Source organism: Mytilus galloprovincialis, chromosome 4 (genome assembly GCF_965363235.1).
Source record: "Mytilus galloprovincialis chromosome 4, xbMytGall1.hap1.1, whole genome shotgun sequence".
Taxonomy (NCBI): domain Eukaryota; kingdom Metazoa; phylum Mollusca; class Bivalvia; order Mytilida; family Mytilidae; genus Mytilus; species Mytilus galloprovincialis.
In genome coordinates, this window is record NC_134841.1 from 12,295,721 (window position 1) to 12,316,107 (window position 20,387).

The 20,387-nt window shown below is 33.6% G+C and overlaps 1 protein-coding gene across 2 annotated transcripts; it reads left to right on the forward strand.

Annotated features, from left to right (window-relative positions):
* The first annotated feature begins 7,242 nt into the window (after positions 1-7,242).
* On the forward strand, positions 7,243-16,045 carry LOC143071377 (uncharacterized). Of its 2 annotated transcripts, none has more exons than XM_076245630.1 (5): positions 7,243-7,377; positions 9,964-10,448; positions 10,831-11,032; positions 13,325-13,528; positions 15,438-16,045. In XM_076245630.1, exons 1-5 carry the CDS (start codon positions 7,330-7,332, stop codon positions 15,939-15,941), a joined length of 1,443 nt encoding a protein of 480 aa, XP_076101745.1. In that variant the 5' UTR covers positions 7,243-7,329; the 3' UTR covers positions 15,942-16,045. The 2 variants fall into 2 exon arrangements, with proteins under 2 accessions (XP_076101745.1, XP_076101744.1); XM_076245629.1 differs by having other exon boundaries at positions 7,265-7,386.
* Positions 16,046-20,387: the final 4,342 nt, after the last annotated feature.

The window sequence follows — 20,387 nt, forward strand, 5'->3', positions numbered from 1 at the left end:
AGGAAGTGACATGCAATGATACGTTCGTAAAAGCTACAAACAGGTGTCAGGTAATTCTATTTTCTTAATTTTATCGTTAATGAATTTATTGCTTGGTCAGAAAGTTTTTGCTATATACGCCCTGCTACTGGTCGCATTACAAAGTTTTTGCTATACGCCCTGCTACTGGTCGCATTACATTTGAGCTCATTTCAGGATTAAGTTGTTTTTTGGGTGTTTTTTTAAAGGCAACAGTAGTATACCGCTGTTCGAAAGTAATAAATCGATTGCGAGAAAAAAATCCGGGTTACAAACTAAACTGAGGTAAACATTATAGGGAAAACGGTACTATTACATTTTCCCAGCATTAGGTTGGCCTTTTGTGTACCCAAGTCAGGTGAAGGAAGTCAACTTAGGAGCGCTGTGATTGGATGTAAGGGTACAATATATTTTTTTAATTTATCTATGAATAACTGCAAATGTGTATATTTACAATGTAAATTTTAAAACCTATTGAAATATTTTCTAGAGAATTATTCGAAAAGGCTTCCGAAATTTCATAAATTTGGCGTAAAATGACGGTGTGTATGGATAACATAAACAAGCTCCGTTGGAAATTGGTCATGATACTATTTGGCTTCAATTTTAAGAATAAAATAATAAAGTACTAACACCACACATAACTGTTTTATCCAGGTTTTTATTATAAAAGTGGTAAATTTAGAAAATGTTAGTATTGTCGCCTATGGCAGAATAAATAGTATCGTTTTCCAATCAACTATAAGAGGTTGAGGAAAACGACGAAACAACAGAAACACCGAAGTGCAACAAAAAACCAAAACGACAATGCAACACACACAGTTACGAACTATAAGATAACAACTGCCATTTTGCCGACTTGCAACTGGACATATTAAGAAAAAAATGCTGGGTTGAACCTGGTTTTGCGGCTAGCCAAACCTCGCGCTTTAATGGCAATAATAAATAAAACACTAAAATGACAACATTACATGACAGGACTACAGTACAAATAAATGCAAGAACATTTAAGACAGAGAAATACACAAATAAACATTACAAAAAAACATTTTGACATGCTAATAGTTATCAAAGGTACCAGGCTTATAATTTAATACACCATACGTGCGTTTTGTCTACATAAGACTCACCAGTGATGCTCAGATCAAAATAGTAAAGAAAGCAAAAACAAGTACAAAGTTGAAGAGCATTGATGACCCAAAATTCTAAAAAATTGTGCCAAATTCGACTAAGGTTATATGTGCCTGGGATGAGAAAACATTAGCATTTAGAATAATTCTAAATATAAAGATACTCCATGATAATCATGTCGAAATTACTAATTTTGAACATAGTTATTATTTGTAATTATTCATTTTTATATTGAATTATAAAAAAGAAGATGCTGATTAAAACGCACTAATCTTTCACGAGTATTGGACATAGATTTACGGTAGGGGTACTTGTAAGTATAAAGATACTAGAAAGATAAACAAAAATAGGTGTGTTCCACATTTAACTGTGAAAAATGAAACCATAATGATGTTTTTGTGAAAATTTAATGCACCAGTAGCAAAGTGTACACCGACGCGAACATTTTGAACAGAAAATCAGTTGAGTTTAGATCCAGTCAGGAACAGATATACTGTTCCTATAGATCCAGTCCGAGGAATATATATACTGTTCCTATAGATTCATTCAGGAACATAGACAATAACTGTTTAGTGTCTTTAAATATCAGCTGTATTTGTACGAGGCTAGGAAACAAGGTGTATGCGAGCTTTTAGCGAGCTACTACACCTGTTTCGAGCCGAGTACCGAGCCCGCTGAAGACGGGTTTCCCAAAAAAATAATCTCGAATGGTCATCAATAATACATCGCTCAATGTGAATAATTATCTATTTTAACATAACAACTAATTTCAACAGTAAAAATAAATAACAAAACATTGTCAAATTTGAAACAGAAGTGTACGAGTTGTCCTACGCTTCAGACTTGACTTTCACTAAACATGCATGCTGAAATTGACATGGTTGATTTTGTAACACAATCATACACATTCAAGTTTTGAAATCGACAATTGTCATCGTCATTGGAATACAACTGGAATACACATTCTGAGGTCACACAGGTTCAAGCAATACTCAGTCCGGCAGTGGGCGGAGCTTTAAAGCGATATCTGTATAGTATACAGATATAGCATAGCGATATCTGTAGGGCTGTATCTGTATAGTAGGACACCCAATTGCACGATGAATATATATAATGTTCCTACAGATCCAATCAGACACAGATATATTGTTCCCAGATCCAGTAAAGTAAATTTAGTTTGGTTTATAAAAAAGTAGTATGGAATACAAAAACAAACAAAAAAACAAGCAAGAACTGGCGTATGACAGAAGTTTGCCTTACGCCTTGTAACCTTCTACGTCCGACTACCAGTGTGAAAAAAAAATCACAGAATAGTTAACCTTAATCAATAAAAATAACAGAACCTTTTCAAATTTATGCAATTCTTCCTTTCAAAGGTAGTTACTATAATGTATTCTTAGACCCTACACTGAAATTAAGCTAGGATTTGTTCCCTATTACTCTTTTCAATTCATTTTTTTATTATTCAGTGAAGTTGTTTCTGTAGTACATACGTCAAGCAAAATTTACATGGAATATTCAATAACCTTTTTACAAGCTATGTAGTTAATGATCCTTTCGACTATGATGTTCGTTCGACATGTTATTCAAAACCGGCATTAAGCATTCTATTGGAAGTGAATAGCAAATTGATTTCACTTTCGATTTATACTAAATTTCCCATTAAAAATAAATACGATTTTAAATCATTTTTATAATTGAAGTATAGATTTAGTTTGAAGTGGACTTACATAAGCAAGTGCATTTGTATATAATGAATTATTATGACTGTTCTAACATTAATTACTCTATTTCTAGTGCACTAAATGTTTGTGATTTCGCAATGGTCTGCTTTGTAACGGTCGTTATGACAGAATTTCGACAAGATAAAATGATTTCGTCATTAATTGGCTTTTTGAAGATTTGTTTAACGAACTACAGTATATGAAATCTAATGAGTTCATCTGAAAACAAATGGATTTTATAATTACAAGAATTATAATGTATCATTAAAAACATTAAAAATATGGTTCCAGAAAACTTTGTCCGTTTCTTAAAATTTCATCATTTGCTTGAAAGGCAAGCTCCAGCCAATCAATTGTTTATCTTTAATATTGTTTAGACATATAACCATGTTAACGTCTGGTAATAAAATGGTTTTTACAAATGAAGTTAAACTGCAATTTAAAGAATTATTCCCAAACTGTGATGTAGTGGATTGAAATCATAGTAAGTTAACACAGCCATTTGTCTCAGAAAAAAATCCTGTATACCTGTGTCATATCAAGGTATATTACGGATTACAAATGTGTCGAGGTTTGTGATTGGATAACAACACAGAGATGTCAGTATATATTCAGGAAACTGCCGGGGTATATACGACGTTTTTATTCCCAATTGGAACCTCAAACACGTCATCATAACACCGGTTACTATGTGACGTAGTCAAAAGCTATCAGACTGTCAGAGGCTCACAGAGGGAAAATAATGACGTGCTTCAGTCAATAATACATTTTTGATACAAAATCACGCATTTTACACTTTTAAAAGTGTTGTTATAAATTATTACATACACGATAAAATTATGTTCACAGCAAATTAGAAAATCCTTCACGTATGCCGAACATATCAGGTTGGGTTTTTCAATATATATGTGTTGTCAACAAATACCTGCACTGGAAAATAACATTAAGTCAGGGGTAATCCGTAATATATGTGTAATTCAGGTCTCAGAAAGGGTATATACTGTGACATTCCCGGCTTAGGGCTTATATCCCCTTCGCCTTCGGCTCAGGGGATATAAACTCTAAGCCGGGAATGTCACAGTATATACCCTGTCTGAGACCTGAATAACATATAATATAGGAAAAACAATTCTGAGACAAGTGCCTGTTTTAGTTAAGCTCATGACCGCATCATTCAAACACTATTTGTTACACACAAGTACAAATTAGAAAACTTTTGTGACTAGCAAAGGTAACATTACTCAAGTGAAAATTCCTCTTTTGATTATTTGATCCGGTGTATAGTGGTTAGAACCTCTGCTATTGCATGCTAAGCGCATGGTCGTCCAAGGATATATTAAATGGGGGTAAGTGCTCCTCTCGATCAACTGTGTATATTCACATGTATTATGAGGTAGACTTAGGCAGCAACCATTTGATTTTCTGGGGGGGGCTATGGTTTTTTTTTCTGGACAAATTTTTTTTTTTCGCCTGCGGCGAAAAACAATCTATTTTTTTCGCGACAAGTCGAAAACAATTTTTTTCTTTCAATTTTAGCATTACATATAGTGGCAGCTGAGGGTGAAACAAACAAATTTTTTTTCTCAGAATCAAAAACAAATTATTTTTTTCTCCAAAAACTGGAAACAAACTTTTTTTTCCAAAAAAAACCATAGCCCCCCCCCCCCCCCCCCCCAGAAAATCAAATGGTTGCTGCCTTATGCACACCGGCAATATAGGTAAATAAGATACCCTCTAACTCCCTAAAGATGAAAGTAACAAAATATGGTCTATGATTGCCAATGAGGCTGCTCTCCAACAGAGACCAAAATGACATAGAAGTTATATACGTCACCATCTGACCTTCAGCAATGAATAAAACCCATATACCACATAGTTAGCTATTAAAAAAAATCATCCAAATGGCAAATTTAGAATAATTCAAACGAGAAAACTTGCGACCTGATTTATGTTCAAAACAATGAACGAAAGCAAATTGATATACAAAAAACGACAACAATAGAATTGCAGGATCCTGAATAAGCACATGCACATAAATAATTAGAGAGTGGCGAAAGATACCAGTGGGACATTCCAACTTATAGGTCGAAAACAAACTGACAACGCCATGGCTAAAACAGAAAAAAAGACAAACAGACATCTTATTAGATAGCACCACGTAATCATGGCAAACGAATAACAAATTTGAAAAATCACCTAGAAAACATAAGTTGTTTCTCGGCTAGACTGGTTCCCGGTCGCAATATTCAGTATGTTGCACATATACCAATATTATAGTTGTAAAAAGAAATTAACTTTTCTTTTTCTGAGTTGGTAGAATATCTAAGAAAATAAATTAATAAAGATAGTAAAAACATAGATCCTACATGTATATTGCCTAGCTTTGCGACTAAATTGCTGGTGGATATTGCATTGAGGATGGTGTTATTATACCGTTTGTACAATAGAGATGATAATTTTGCACCTTGACGTACCCCTTGCAAAACATTAATGCTTTCTGATGTTTTATTGTTCCACTTAACTTTTAGAGACAAATTTTGATAAATGTTACGAAGTAAAATCCACATGTCTCATTCAAATACATCATGAAAAAGTTTATTTAACATGATCTCATGGCTATTAGTGTCGAAAACCTTTTCTGCATCGAGAGTTACTAGTTCTAATAATATTTGTAATAAACGATACAAAAGAATTGTTTCTGTTGTAATAAAGGCTTCAAAATTGATGCTCTTTCTGTAAAACCTCGTTGTAATGGATTTTGTGATGGTAGTAGATCATATTCTAGTCTTCCTTTAACAATGGATTCAAAGATTTTAGAAAAAAATAATTGTGACGACAATCCCCTGTAGTTTCCAGGTATGGTTTTATTTTTCTTCTTTTTAAGGACAGGTGTTAATATACCATTTTTTAAACTTTTTGGTACGTCTAGATTTGTGAAAATATCATTAATTATACTTGCAATTTCCACAGATACTTCTTCTACTGCTTCTTTACAATATTCAGAACATATACCATTTTCATCTGATGTTTTGCCGATGCTTAGGTTTTTAATAGCAGTTTTGACTTCCTCGGGAGTTGTTTGTTTAATTTCTTTTTTTTTTTTTTTGGAGTGTTGATTTTTAAGAATGATGTCATTTTGCAATTTTGCTTGGCGAAAGCGTTCCAGATCAAAAACATTTTTTTTCATAATTTGGTGTTCCATGCTTTTCGAAATGTATAGACCAGGCTTGAAGTATATTTTCTCCTTCATATTTTGTATTTCCAATGTAAAGTATATCAGTATTTGATTGGTGGTTCGATCTTTGTTGTTTTATTAATTTATGGAATGTTTTACTGTCTTTTTCCGAAGCTTGCATAATTTCGTTTATGAATTTTTCCTTTTTAGATGCATGTGCCTGTCTCTGTAATTGTCGCAGACGGCGTTTTTTGCTTTTGAGATTTTGCTTTTCTAAAACGGCATCTTGATTTTTGATGGTTTTATCTTTCCATATTTTATATGCAGACTTTGCTTCAGTAGATGCCTGACTAATTTTGCTGTTCCATATACCTTTGCCAATTAACAGATTTTAGTGTTTTTATTTTTCTATAGTTTGGGATAGATTTCATTCCCGCCTTATGAAGTGCAGATTCATATTTTTGTATACGCGATTCTACGTTGTTTGGTATGTTATTTTGTCCAGATGTTTTGCCTAAACTGTTTTCAATTGTTGACTTGTATACACTTTTTTCACATTTTTTCCAGTTTGGTCTCGTATATATATTTTTGTTGGGCGGAGAGTACATCTTTTTACGTTCATAACAAAATTTGCTGTGACAAGCGTATGATCTGAGGTATTTGTAGGGTGTCTTGAAGCTATCTTTACCACTGGTTTTATTTGCTGTATAAATTTTTCATTAAACAAAAAATAATCAATCTGTGAGGTATATTTACCATTGTGATGGGAAAAGGTTTGCTGTATTGGATAGCTCAGCGGTATCTGGTATATAAAGATTGTTTAGATTTTTGAACTCTGCAAATATTTTGTCCCTCTTTCTATTATCACGATGTATGGACGCATTCATATTGCCACATAGGATGATCTGGTAAATTTCTTTGTACTTATCCATGATTTCTGAAATTTGATCTTTGTTTTGATGTGCATGGAACAATCAGAAGAACAGCGACAATAAAAAGTGCTAACGTCACTCCTTTGTAGTAGATTATTCGGCTTCATCATTGCTACTCTGTGGTTTTCTCTGTTTTCAACTGGAAAGAAAAATCAAACTTGTATCTAAATATGTCTTGAAACACTAAATGAAATTAGCGGAATCATGGCCGACATAGGTTTAGATTTTACTTACTCATATGACGTCACTCACCGTATCCGAATATTCCTTTACGCGTTTTATGATGTGAAAATCGACGCAACTGATTAAAACATCTAGAAAACCAAGAAAATTTTATACAAACAAGCAAATGGATAAAGATGAAAATCGTTTCAGGCCAATCCAAGTAAATAGAGAGGTTGTTGTTGTAAGATTATGAAATTCGTAATAGTCTATTACATAAAAATTTACACTGAACATGATAAATGTGGGATATGCATATGGATAGCGTGAGCTTTGTCAAATATTTTTAGTCGGAACCCATGAACCTGACAGAAATCTTAAAAAAATCAAAACATGGTTTATAAACGACTTTTGTTATCACTTGAGGGACATCCCAACCAAAACCAAATTGTAATTCACCTCTATTCAAATTTCGTTTAAAATGATAATAAAAAGTCTAGGCTGCTCTACATAAGATTCTTGGTCGATATTCAATTTCGATTTTTTTTTTATCTCATTGTGCAAGTTGCCAATCGTGCAGACTGATTCGAGTGGGGTTTTCGCGTAGTTGTCGAGCCTGCAACTTTTGTTGCAGAAAGCTCGACATAGGGATAGTGATCCGGCGGCGGCGGCGGCGGCGGTGTTAGCTCACTTCTCAAAAGCTTTATATTTCAGAAGGTGGAAGACCTGGATGCTTCATACTTTGTATATAAATGTTCATGTTACGAAGTTTCCGTCAGTCACATGTCCAATGTCCTTGACCTCATTTTCATGGTTCAGTAACCATTTGAAAAAAAAGTTCAAATTTTTTGTAATGTTGAATTCTCTCTTATTATAAGTAATAGGATAACTTTATTTGATATGTGCGTACCTTGCAAGGTCCTCATGTCTGTCAGACAGTTTTCACTTGACCTCGACCTCATTTCATGGATCAGTGATCAAGGTTAAGTTTTGGTGGTCAAGTCCATATCTCAGATACTATAAGCAATAGGGCTAGTATATTCGGTGTATGGAAGGACTGTAAGGTGTACATGTCCAACTGGTAGGTGTCATCTGACCTTAACCTCATTTTCATGGTTCAGTGGTTATAGTTAAATTTTTGTGTTTTGGTCTGTTTTTCTCATACTATATGCAATAGGTCTACTATATTTGTTGTATGGAATGATTGTAAGGTGTACATGTCTAGCGGGCAGATGTCATGTGACCTTGACCTCATTTTCATGGTTCAGTGGTCAAAGTTAAGTTTTTGAGTTTTGGTCTTTTTATCTAATACTATATGCCATAGGTCAACTATATTTGGTGTATGGAAATATTTTATGATCTTTATGTCAGTCGCGCAGGTTTTATTTGACGGTGACCTCATTTTCACGGTTCATTGCACAGTGTTAAGTTTTTGTGTTTTGGTCTATTTTTCTTAAACTATAAGTAATGGGTCAACTATATATGTTGTATAGAAGCATTGTTAGCTGTACATGTCTGCCTGGCATGGTTCATCTGACCTTGACCTCATTTTCAAGGTTCATTGGTCTTTGTTTAGTTATCTTGGTTAATGTTAAGTTTATGTGACAGTTGTAATAAAACTTAGCTTTATACTTAGGATTATCAACATAATATCAATGATTAGTATAGAAGGCGAGACATTTCAGCGTGTGCACTCTTGTTTTTATATATATACTTTTTTTTTGTATATCAATAATGGACGAAAATTGAAATATATGTCGCTTGATTGTTTGTAAAATGATCAAACGAGCCAAATATAATACGCCTATTTTCTATTGTGTATTTCATTTAAAATCTTGCATTCTGCATAATGCCTTAGCTGCCGAACCGTAGCTCTTCGGTCCTTGTGTTATTTTTTTTTACTATTGACCATGTCCGCCAATAGTAAAAAAAATAACATAAGGACCTAACAGCTACGGTTCCTCAGCTACATTGTGATATGAATGAATTTTTGGCCTATAAGTATTATTATTTTCATTTCGTAATATTTTAGAATCGATTTTGATAGTAAAATAAAAAGCTTATTGTTATTGTATAAAGCATTATCCTGAACCATGTAAGAATTATTTGAATGATTTAAAGGATGATGTAACTACTAACAACTAATATGTTTTTGTTTTTATAATTTTATTCTTTTTGTTTGTGTACATAGATAGTCCAAATAATTATGACGTCTGGCAAGGCTATTTTATTTTTTTTCTGGGACGCTAGACTAGTACAACATAACATAACAACATAATTGCAATCCTTTATTTCGTGAATAAAACATAAGCAATTTCCACGTGGCAATTTCAGGCTTGGACTGGGGCAATCTCCTTTCCAAATTGAACAATTTCATATTTGACACGTACTTTTGGGAGGACACATAGATCATGCTTTGTTTATTACGTTGTTAATTTTACTGTCTAAATCAATAAATGTTTTCTCCTCTTTTTTTTACATTCATATGATTTTTTCCCAACATAATTCATAAAATAAGAAGAAAACAGAGTATTATGTAAAAAGAGTTGTACGATCTTTCTATCATGAAAAAATAAATACCAATGTACCAAACTTGATTTACTTTTTCTGTTTCCTGGGTACAAATATTTGTCAGTTAATGTTCCATATTATCCTGTAAAACTTACAAACAATTTGATATAAATACAAGTATGTTAGGTATCTACCGCTCTTATGCTGTATATAACAGCTTAAACTGATTATATAAAATGTACGAAAAAAATAACAATTTAGGCTTTATAACAAACAACTTAAATTATATTTGTTTATTTAATCTTAATAGCAATCGGAAACCTGTGATAATTGGTATGAATGTTCACCAAGTAAAACAACTGAGCCACGAAGGAATAAATATGTTGTTGATGTACATTCTCCTAAAATCCAGAAAACAGCGGTCGACAAAGAATATGAAAAGCCTTCTACTTCTAGTCAACAAGCTGCAATTAATTACAAAAATCAGTACCGTCACGACGATGATATATACAGTGACGAAGATCGTCAAACAAAAAAGCAACTTGACTACCGCAGTAATTCATTAAATATACAGGCGTATATACCAATAACAGATCTAAAAACATCTAGGACAGCATCTTCTGTTGGCAGTTTGAGGTCCCTTCCAACAACATCTCCGAGTCGCAGTAGGACAACTTCTACACCAAGCAAACTAATGTCTCCAGCTAGATCGTTCTCCCCGGAACTTCACACTCATAGAACTGACTCTTCCAGCAGATCAACACAAACTAGTAAAGCAAGAAGGAGTATGGACAGGTATATTTTCAGAGTTAACATAAATTCATTTCAGACGAGAACTTTAAAATGTTGGTTTCTAAAAATATTATCAGTAATGTCCATATTGTTGTTATCTATTTATAATTTGTCTTTTTGACAATTCACGATAGTTTAATATTTTGTAATGAAGTTGAATTTTTATATCGCGTTATACATTACAATTGAGCTTAACATACTAATTTTTTCGAACGGATACGCTTATCGACTATAGACAATGTATCTTAATTGGTGGTTGAGGCCAAAATATTTGACGTTAGTTATTCTTTTGTCAGGAACATAATTTCTAATAGTATGTCAGTGACGTAGTTTAGTTGTTATAAGTGACAAAAAGATGAAAAATGCAGATCAACCTTTTTTGTAGCTCATCAAGTGAAGCTGTTTGCAGAATCTGTCATGAAGGTGGAAGTACTGAGCAGCTTTTTTCCCCATGCTACTGTTCTGGAAGTATAGGTCTTTTACACGTTTCGTGTTTACAAAGATGGCTTGGATCGTCCAACAAGACTTGCTGTGAGCTTTGTCATTTCCAGTTTAAAGTAGAAAGAAGCCCAAAACCATTTTGTCTTGTAAGTTGTTATATGGTTCAAGACTATTGAGTTTGTATTTCATTACGAATTAGATCAAACGTGAATTAACACTGATTACATGCATATATGCATATAATTCAATAAATTCAAATGCATTCCATTATTTGAATTAAAATTGAAGCAACGAACTGATAAATATTATACATCTGTATAAAATAACATGTGCATATTTGGAACTACAGTACAGTCTGTACATTGTATCATTATATTCATGACATATGTAAACACGACCTAATATCAATAATGAAGTTTGCATTCATCGTTTTTTTTTTTGCCTCGTTCACACGTACCTTTAATTCAAATCGAATGCGAATCGAATTCGCTAATCGCGTTCACACACTCTTCTTTTTTAATTCGAATTCGAATTGGCTAATTCGCATTAGAAATACGTTTTTGTTAATCCGAATTAAAAGTTAACGTTGTTAGGACAGTAAAGCGAATTTGACGCGCATTCCAATTCGAATTAGAATTGACGTTAGGACGTTAAACGTTTCGAATGCGAATTAAACTGATTCGAATTAGTTAATGCGAATGGAATTCAAATTACGTGTGAACTCAGCATAAGTTATATTTTGTAGAACGATATTTCTAGTGAATTACCACAGTTACTTTTGTTTTTGTGAAAGTTTAAGCACTAAATGAGCTCCAAATAGAAATGTCAACGTTAACTGTCAAGCCTTTGTGTTGAAATTCTTTAATGTAACAAAACTGTGTATAAGGCAGGAACGCCCGTCAGTTGTTGCTTGTCGTATGACATTTCTTAACATTTTTGTTAGTTGGAAAATTTAACGTAGGTTTATTTCAATGTTTCAATGTTTTAATATGTTAAATTCATTCTCAACTTTTCTGGACTCGACGATTCAGAGCTTGTCATATTGCAGAAATTTAAAAATATTTTTATGTTTGAACCATATTTAAAAATGAATTCAAAAAAAGACAGGCAAATAATCACAAGATTTAGAACTAGCTGTCATGATCTTGAAATCGAAAGAGGGAGGTATATTGGAATTAAAGCAGAAGACAGAAAGTGTAAGCTATGTAAGAACGCAGTTGAAGACGAACTACATTTTCTTTTAAAATGTCCTGTTCTAAAAGATACTCGATCTCAACATCTATCTAATTTAAATTCTAAATTCAAAAATTTTTCAAGATTATCTGATGAAATGAAATTTGTTTGGATTCTTTCATCTGAAGATTTGTTTGTTACTTCAAACTTATCTAATTTATTGCACTCCCTTTTTGAAGAACGAAAGAAAATTATAGAAAATATTGTTGTTTGAAAAAAAAATAGAATAAAAATATATATAGATTATAGGAAATAAAATTGATCAGGAGTTGTCTCCCATAGACCTAGAACTATAAAGAATTATGTAATTTCTCCAGGTCACAGTGGCACCCATAACAACTATGTTTTGTCGATAACTTGGTTTATATCAGGTTAATTAGTGTAAATGTGTATTCATGTGGTTTTTTGTTTAAAAGTACTTTAATCATTCTAATCATTTTCTGTGCTTTATTTTGTAATTCATTTGATTGTATAGCTCAAATTTTGGGCACCATGATTGGTTAATAAAATTAAAAATTATCTATCTATTGTATAAACTCCGATATATTGTTCAGGGGCGGATCCAGCCATTTTAAAAAAGGGGGTGTTCCTAACCTAGGAGAAAGGGGGGTTCCAACTATATGTCCCCATCCAAATGCATTGATCGTCCAAAAAAAAGGGGTCCCAACCCCCGGAACCCCCACCCCATCAATCTCACCCCCTTGGATCCGCCACTGTTGTTGAATATGAATAAAATAGACTTAGAATCTCCTTTTATTCCTATGTAATCTTATATATTTTCACATAAATATACCTCGATTTTTTTCTGTTAAAAAATTCTTGGTAAATGATTCTGATCATAGAGTTAACACTAAAATTAGTAAATATTTGAAAAAAAATATACAGGTACTAATCAATTACGGAAACTCAACTTCTGAAAACGGGGAGTTGAAACTGACCGTTCAATATTCATCTGAAAATGTTAACACAACAATAACTAAACTCTTGGCATTTGTTTACATGTTTTGGTACAAATGGGTACAAAAAAATCTCTTTTCTAATTTTGTTATAATTTTCCAAAAGATCGTTAGAATTTGATTTCCTACTGGTCATTGCATTATCATATGTTAACTAATTTGATTATCTGATATAAAAAATAAATCGATAGTAATACGGCTTATATTGTGTTGTTCAGTTTATGCTTACAAACTATATTTTCGTTTTAGTTTCTAAAGAACCCAGGTAGACGACGTGACAAGCGCCATATGATTTGTGACATTGTATGTTTCACATTCTTGGCACCATCTTCAATAGTTACTGCTTATTTATGTATCGTTGGAAGCAGAATGTACGACGCGGGAAGGATAGAAGCTGTCTTGCTTTATTGTTTGACATTTGCTTTAATGGTCTTGTTCAGTGCATGGGTTACGGTAAATGTCTTTAAAAAGTAAAATCACAAAAATACTGAACTCCAAGGAAAATTCAAAACGGAAAGTCCCCGTTCATATGGCAAAATCAAAAGCTCAAAAGCTCAAACAGCAGAAACGAATGGAAAACAAATGTCATATTGCTGACTTGGTACAGCATTTTCTTATGTAGAAAATGGTGGATTCGTCCTGGTTTTATGGCAAGCTAAACCTCTCACTTGTATGGCTTGTATTAAGGATTGTACTGTGTCCACATTTTGATAAAGACAATTCAATTGAAATATAATATATACTTTTCCAATAGAATGAGATTGTATATGATTGCCAATTGATAATTTGAATTTGGATTATTTGAAGACGAAGCACATTTAAAAGTTAAAAGTTGAGTAACGTCGTCTCAGTAATTCAGTTGTATAGTGCTCGTCTTTTGCTTCGCCTATTAACATTCTGGCTCTGCATGTTACCATAGAATAGCCATAGACGGGTTCGTAATTTTATCACATAAAATAGGAATGAAAGCCTTAAGGACACCTACGAAAATGTCAATAAGATATATGCATTTACCCAATCGATACAAATATCAACAAGAGTGCACACGCTGAAATGTCTCGCCTTCTTTACTAATCATTGATATTATGTTGATAGACCTAAATATAAAGCTTTATTACAACTGTCACATAAACTCAACATTAACCAAAGAAAACGAAACATTGATCAATGAACCATGAAATGAGGTCAAGGTCAGATGAACCATGCCAGGCAGACATGTACAGCTAACAATTCTTCAATACAACAAATATAGTTGACTTATTGCTTATAAATTAAGAAAAACAGACCAAAACACAAACACTTAACACTTAGCAATGGACCGTGAAAATGAGGTCAAGGTCAAATAAAACCTGCGTAACAGACATATAAATCATAAAATATTTCCATACACCAAATATAGTTGACTAATGCATAACGTATTAGAAAAATAGACCAAAACTTAAAAACTTAACTTTGACCACTGAACCATGAAAATGAGGTCAAGGTCAGATGACACCTGTCAGCTAGACATGTATACCTTACAATCATTCCATACACCAAATATAGTAGACCTATTGCATATAGTATAAGAAAAACAGACCAAAACAAAAAAACTTAACTATAACCACTGAACCATGAAAATGAGGTCAAGGTCAGATGACACCTGCCAGTTGGACATGTACACCTTACAGTCCTTCCATACACCCAATATACTAAACCTATTGCTTATAGTATCTGAGATATGGACTTGACCACCAAAACTTAACCTTGTTCACTGATCCATGAAATGAGGTCGAGGTCAAGTGAAAACTGCCTGACGGGCATGAGGACCTTGCAAGGTACGCACATACCAAATATAGTTATCCAATTACTTATAATAAGAGAGAATTTAACATTACAAAAAATCTTAACTTTTTTTTTCAAGTAGTCACTGAACCATGAAAATGAGGTCAAGGACATTGGACATGTGACTGACGGAAAGTTCGTAACATGAGGCATCTATATACAAAGTATGAAGCATCCAGGTCTTCTACCTTCTAAAATATAAAGCTTTTAAGAAGTTAGCTAACGCCGCCGCCGCCGACGCCGCCGCCGGATCACTATCCCTATGTCGAGCTTTCTGCAACAAAAGTTGCAGGCTCGACAAAAACCTATTCATATTCTAATTCTAGTGTTGAACATTGCCGTCAGACTTCCTGCTGCAATAAACCTATTCGCCATTCCAGACGTTTAGAAAAACATATATAGAACTTTCAAAGCACACATGCGTGTATAAACAAAGACTTAAAAAATACCAAAGTCTCTATCATCGTGATCGATCAAAGCATGATTATTTCTGTATACTTGTTTAAATTCTGAAATTCTATAGTTCTTATTTTTACAGATGTGTCTCCGCCATAATTACGGGCTTTGGAAAGATTGGAAACAGTTCAACCAAAATGTCCGAATAATATGTGAACCATCGTCTGAGCTACAGAAACAGACTATAAGAAATTCACCTTCTGGAAAGGTTAACATGCAGCGCGTCAAACTATGTAGTGTCAAAATAAAAGTATCAACAAATATGAATTCACCCAAAAGACAAGCAACACCTGAAATTTATCATCACTTACGTTTGACCGAAAGTAATATTAAACGTTCTTTAGAAGATCCAACGAGCTACAGGAAAAACCTCTCACTTGTAGAAGAAGTAAACGAACCTACTATAGGTCATAGTCCGAGGTCACAATCCCACTATGACAGTTATAAGCATAGACATGTTCCTCATGGACAAAGTAGCTTTTATGAACCCAATAGATCAAGATACCAAGTGAACGACTGTGATCCCATAAGATGTGAACATGTGGATCCAACGTGTAGGAATTGTTCTAGGAATACGTATGTTTGAGTCAAGACACATTGTTTATACTTACTGTGATATATATCTTATATTGTTACCTGTTGAAAGCATATTATGTTTAACTTGAATAGAATGTAATGTTTTAGTTTGAAGCTTGTGATAGACTAAGTTCTTTTGGTTTAAAATTATAACACAAAAATATATCACATGTAAAAACTTCCAGTCACGGTGACGTCATACAAATCATACTCACTATACAATTAAGCAATACAAAACCAGGAAATTAAATTTGAACCTATAAAAGTAGATGCAAAAAAGCCAAATTAATCACCTTGACCTCATGTGCATATTTCATTGATTAATTTGGCAAATAGTGCATGCATGTTCAGGACGAGAATAAATGAACAATAAGATACCATTGCTGGTCGAGGTCCCTGCAAGTGGACCTATTGTCCCCGAAGACACCATACGCCAAGTAGCATACTATGCAGGTTATTTCGAAGATCAAAGATACTACTAGCTCGGCATTCGCCCAATATGCAAAAGACCGAAACAGAGGTCACCATGATGATGAACACGATGCCGTCCTGTATAGCAGGTGTCCCTTCATCCCCAGACATTACAAATATCCCTAAAATTACACATTTAGATTGTCATACTTATTACAACATCAGTAATCTGCGTACTAAGCCGTGTTCAGTTTTTGGATTTTAATGACTCTGAACAACACTGTCTAATTTTGAAATGTAAAACCTGGGAAAATTTAAAAACAGTTGTTAAATTCACTAGCAATAAAGATAAAAAGTCTTATTTTACAAAGCATACGACAACAAATGTTGTTTACGGATTAGAGTGTATTAAATTGGTATATGTCAGAGAAACGAAAGGAGGGCTAAATAAACGTCTGTGCGGCCATAGATAAGACATCAACAACACTGCAAGCGACATTGCAGTTTATAAGCATGTTAACCAGCCTGGTCATTTAATCATTTCTATGCAATAGATATAGGAAGATGTGGTGTGAGTGCCAATGAGACAACTTCTCCATCCAAATAACAATTTTAAAAAAAGTAAACCATTATAGGTCAATGTACGGCCTTCAACACGGAGCCTTGGCTCACACCAAACAACAAGCTATAAAGGGCCCTAAAATTACTAGTGTAAAACCATTCAAACGGGAAAACCAACGGTCTAATCTATATAGAATTTAAAAAACGAGAACCCTCCACAATAAATTATTCATCATGCCTCTGTGTTCTTAGGTAACATGCATAGTCGCATTTGTCATCCATTCTTATGATTATTCAGATTGAGTTATTTTGGGAGAAAAACGACAAAATAGGTGTCCGGATATTGTTTCCGTCATCAGACTGACTTTTAGTCATGGATAAGACTTCCGGTTTAAATATCCACACAAGAACAACCAATCGTATGATAGATTACAAAAATGAAAAATAAATAAGCCAATCAGAGCGTTCTCCGTATCATGGTTTTTAGATCGCAAGAACCACAATTATTATACCGCCTTAGAGACAATTATTTTTCGCGTTTATTCACATGAAAACTACGATTATACTACTATAATATATTAAGACGCTGTGTATTATATCTACTTTTTTTCTGAAATATTTTCTATCTAAGGGATCATACCAGTTGCATAAAAAATATATATTGAAATAAGTAAAACATGTGGAAACACGAATGTGTCCATAGTAAACGGATGCCACATCGGCACTATCGGCATTCACTATGTTTAGTGGACCGTGAAATGGGGTAAAATCTCTAATTTGTCATTTAAATTAGAAAGATCATATCGTAGGGAACATATTTACTAAGTTTGGAGTTGGTTGGGCTTAACTTCATCAAAAACTACCTCGACAAAAACTTTAACATGAAGCGGGACAGACGGACGTACAAACGAATGAACTGACGAACAGACTAGAAAACATAATTCCCATAAATGGGGCATACAAATTTATTGTTGAAAGTAAAAGTAGTGATTTGGCCAAAATGAAAGTAGGGTAGAGATTAGAGGGAGGCAGGAAGTATTCAGGACGTCGGGGTAGGGTGTTTTTAAGCTCGGGATGTCGGGATTGATTCTTAAGGGATGCGGTAATATTTTTTTTTTAATTTCGGGATGTCGGGATATAAATTTCGTTAAGATACGCACCTCGGGATTTCATGTTTTTAAGCCCGGGATTTCGGGATCAGGGCCTTTCAGACCACCCCTCAAATGAGCCTTAGTCATTTATACGAGATTCAAATCCTACCATTGGCATGTTAATAGGGCTCTCAAAAGAAAAAGCACTGATGGATTGTCCTAGAAGCATATTTTATTAGAATATTAATGGCCTATAAGCAGTTTCATTTATTTCATATTTGAAGCGGTGCAAATTTTTAAATTGATTTGACTTTTACCAAAAAATGCATTAATTTGTGGTAAAGGGAAAGAAAAATTGTGGTATAAGGCCAGAAACACGAAAATAATTGAATTTAACAGAAAGGAAACAACTAACGGACTTTGGAAAAAAGGGAGAGGGCCTTTGATACCTCATATGAAATTCTCCAGTCATAATAATTATCTTTTACAAAAAATCATCCTACAACAGTTTACAAGCTGTATATATATGCCCGCGATTTTCGCGGGTGTTTTCTAGTTTATATAGATGCTTCATTGAATAAATAAATATCTACATAAATTAGCTATAAACAAGCTTTTAAAATTTATTGTTATAAAAGTCTTTTCAAGACATAAAAATAAACTAAATAAATGTGATAAAAAGGTATTTTAACAAGAGTATACACGCTGAAATGTCTCGCCTTCTATACTAATCATTGATATTATGTTGATAGTCCTAAGTATAAAGCTAAGTTTTAATACAACTGTCACATAAACTTAACATTAACCAAGATAACTAAACAAAGACCAATGAACCTTGAAAATGAGGTAAAGGTCAGATGAACCATGCCAGGCAGACATGTACAACTAACAATGCTTCTATACAACATATATAGTTGACCTATTACTTATAGTTTAAGAAAAATAGACCAAAACACAAAAACTTAACACAGTGATATTGTTGTCTTTTTTCAAAACTACCTCTACCGTTTTTTATTGGGAAAAATGCATATTGTTTATTGAAATTGGGAAAATTTGTATTTTTTATTCTTAACATATTTCCGATTTTTAGCTGACCTTTGCTGTCTTTTTTGCACTGTTTTTCATGTATATGTTGGTTGTCAGACATTTTCAACCTGAAAGGTACTTTTCAGAGGGGGAAGATATCAAAACAATGATGGTACTTCTTAATGCATTGAAAACCACATGTGTTACAAACACCATGATGATTCAGATCAGAAAACTGATCTCAAAAGTGCTTTCTAATATCATAATGATAACATGAATACGAAATTTACAAACATTACTACCAATGCCTAAACTGGTCCGCCGTTCTATTTATAGCTTTGCACCGAACTGTCAGTGTAACGATTAGTGAACACAACAGGGGTCCAGTTTAACCAATGCATCACTGTTTTGGGAAAATGTATAACTTTTTGGGAGGAATTTTTAGCCATTTTTTTAGTAATTGGGAATTTTCTCTAGGGGAAAAGGCCGAATTTCGGCTGTAATTTGAGGCAAACAATATCACTGTTAACACTGTGCAATGAACCGTGAAAATGAGGTCACGGTCAAATAAAACCTGCGCGACTGACATAAAGATCATAAAATATTTCCATACACCAAATATAGATGACCTATGGCATATAGTATTAGATAAAAAGACCAAAACTCAAAAACTTAACTTTGACCACTGAACCATGAAAATGAGGTCAAGGTCACATGACATCTGCCCGCTAGATAGGTACACCTTACAATCATTCCATACAACAAATATAGTAGACCTATTGCATATAGTATGAGAAAAACAGACCAAAACACAAAAATTTAACTATAACCACTGAACCATGAAAATGAGGTCAAGATCAGATGACACCTGCCAGTTGGACATGTACACCTTACAGTCCTTCCATACACTGAATATACTAGCCCTATTGCTTGTAGTATCTGAGATATGGACTTGACCACCAAAACTTAACCTTGTTCACTGATCCATGAAATGAGGTTGAGGTCAAGTGAAAACTGTCTGACAGACATGAGGACCTTTCAAGGTACGCACATATCAAATATAGTTATCCTATTACTTATAATAAGAGAGAATTCAACATTACAAAAAATCTGAACTTTTTTTTCAAGTGGTCACTGAACCATGAAAATGAGGTCATGGACATTGGACATGTGACTGACGGAAACTTCGTAACATGAGGCATCTATATACAAAGTATGAAGCATCCAGGTCTTCCACCTTCTAAAATATAAAGCTTTTAAGAAGTAAGCTAACACCGCCGCCGACGCCGGATCACTATCCCTATGTCGAGCTTTCTGCAACAAAAGTTGCAGGCTCGACAAAAATGATGTAATTAAAAACACATGTA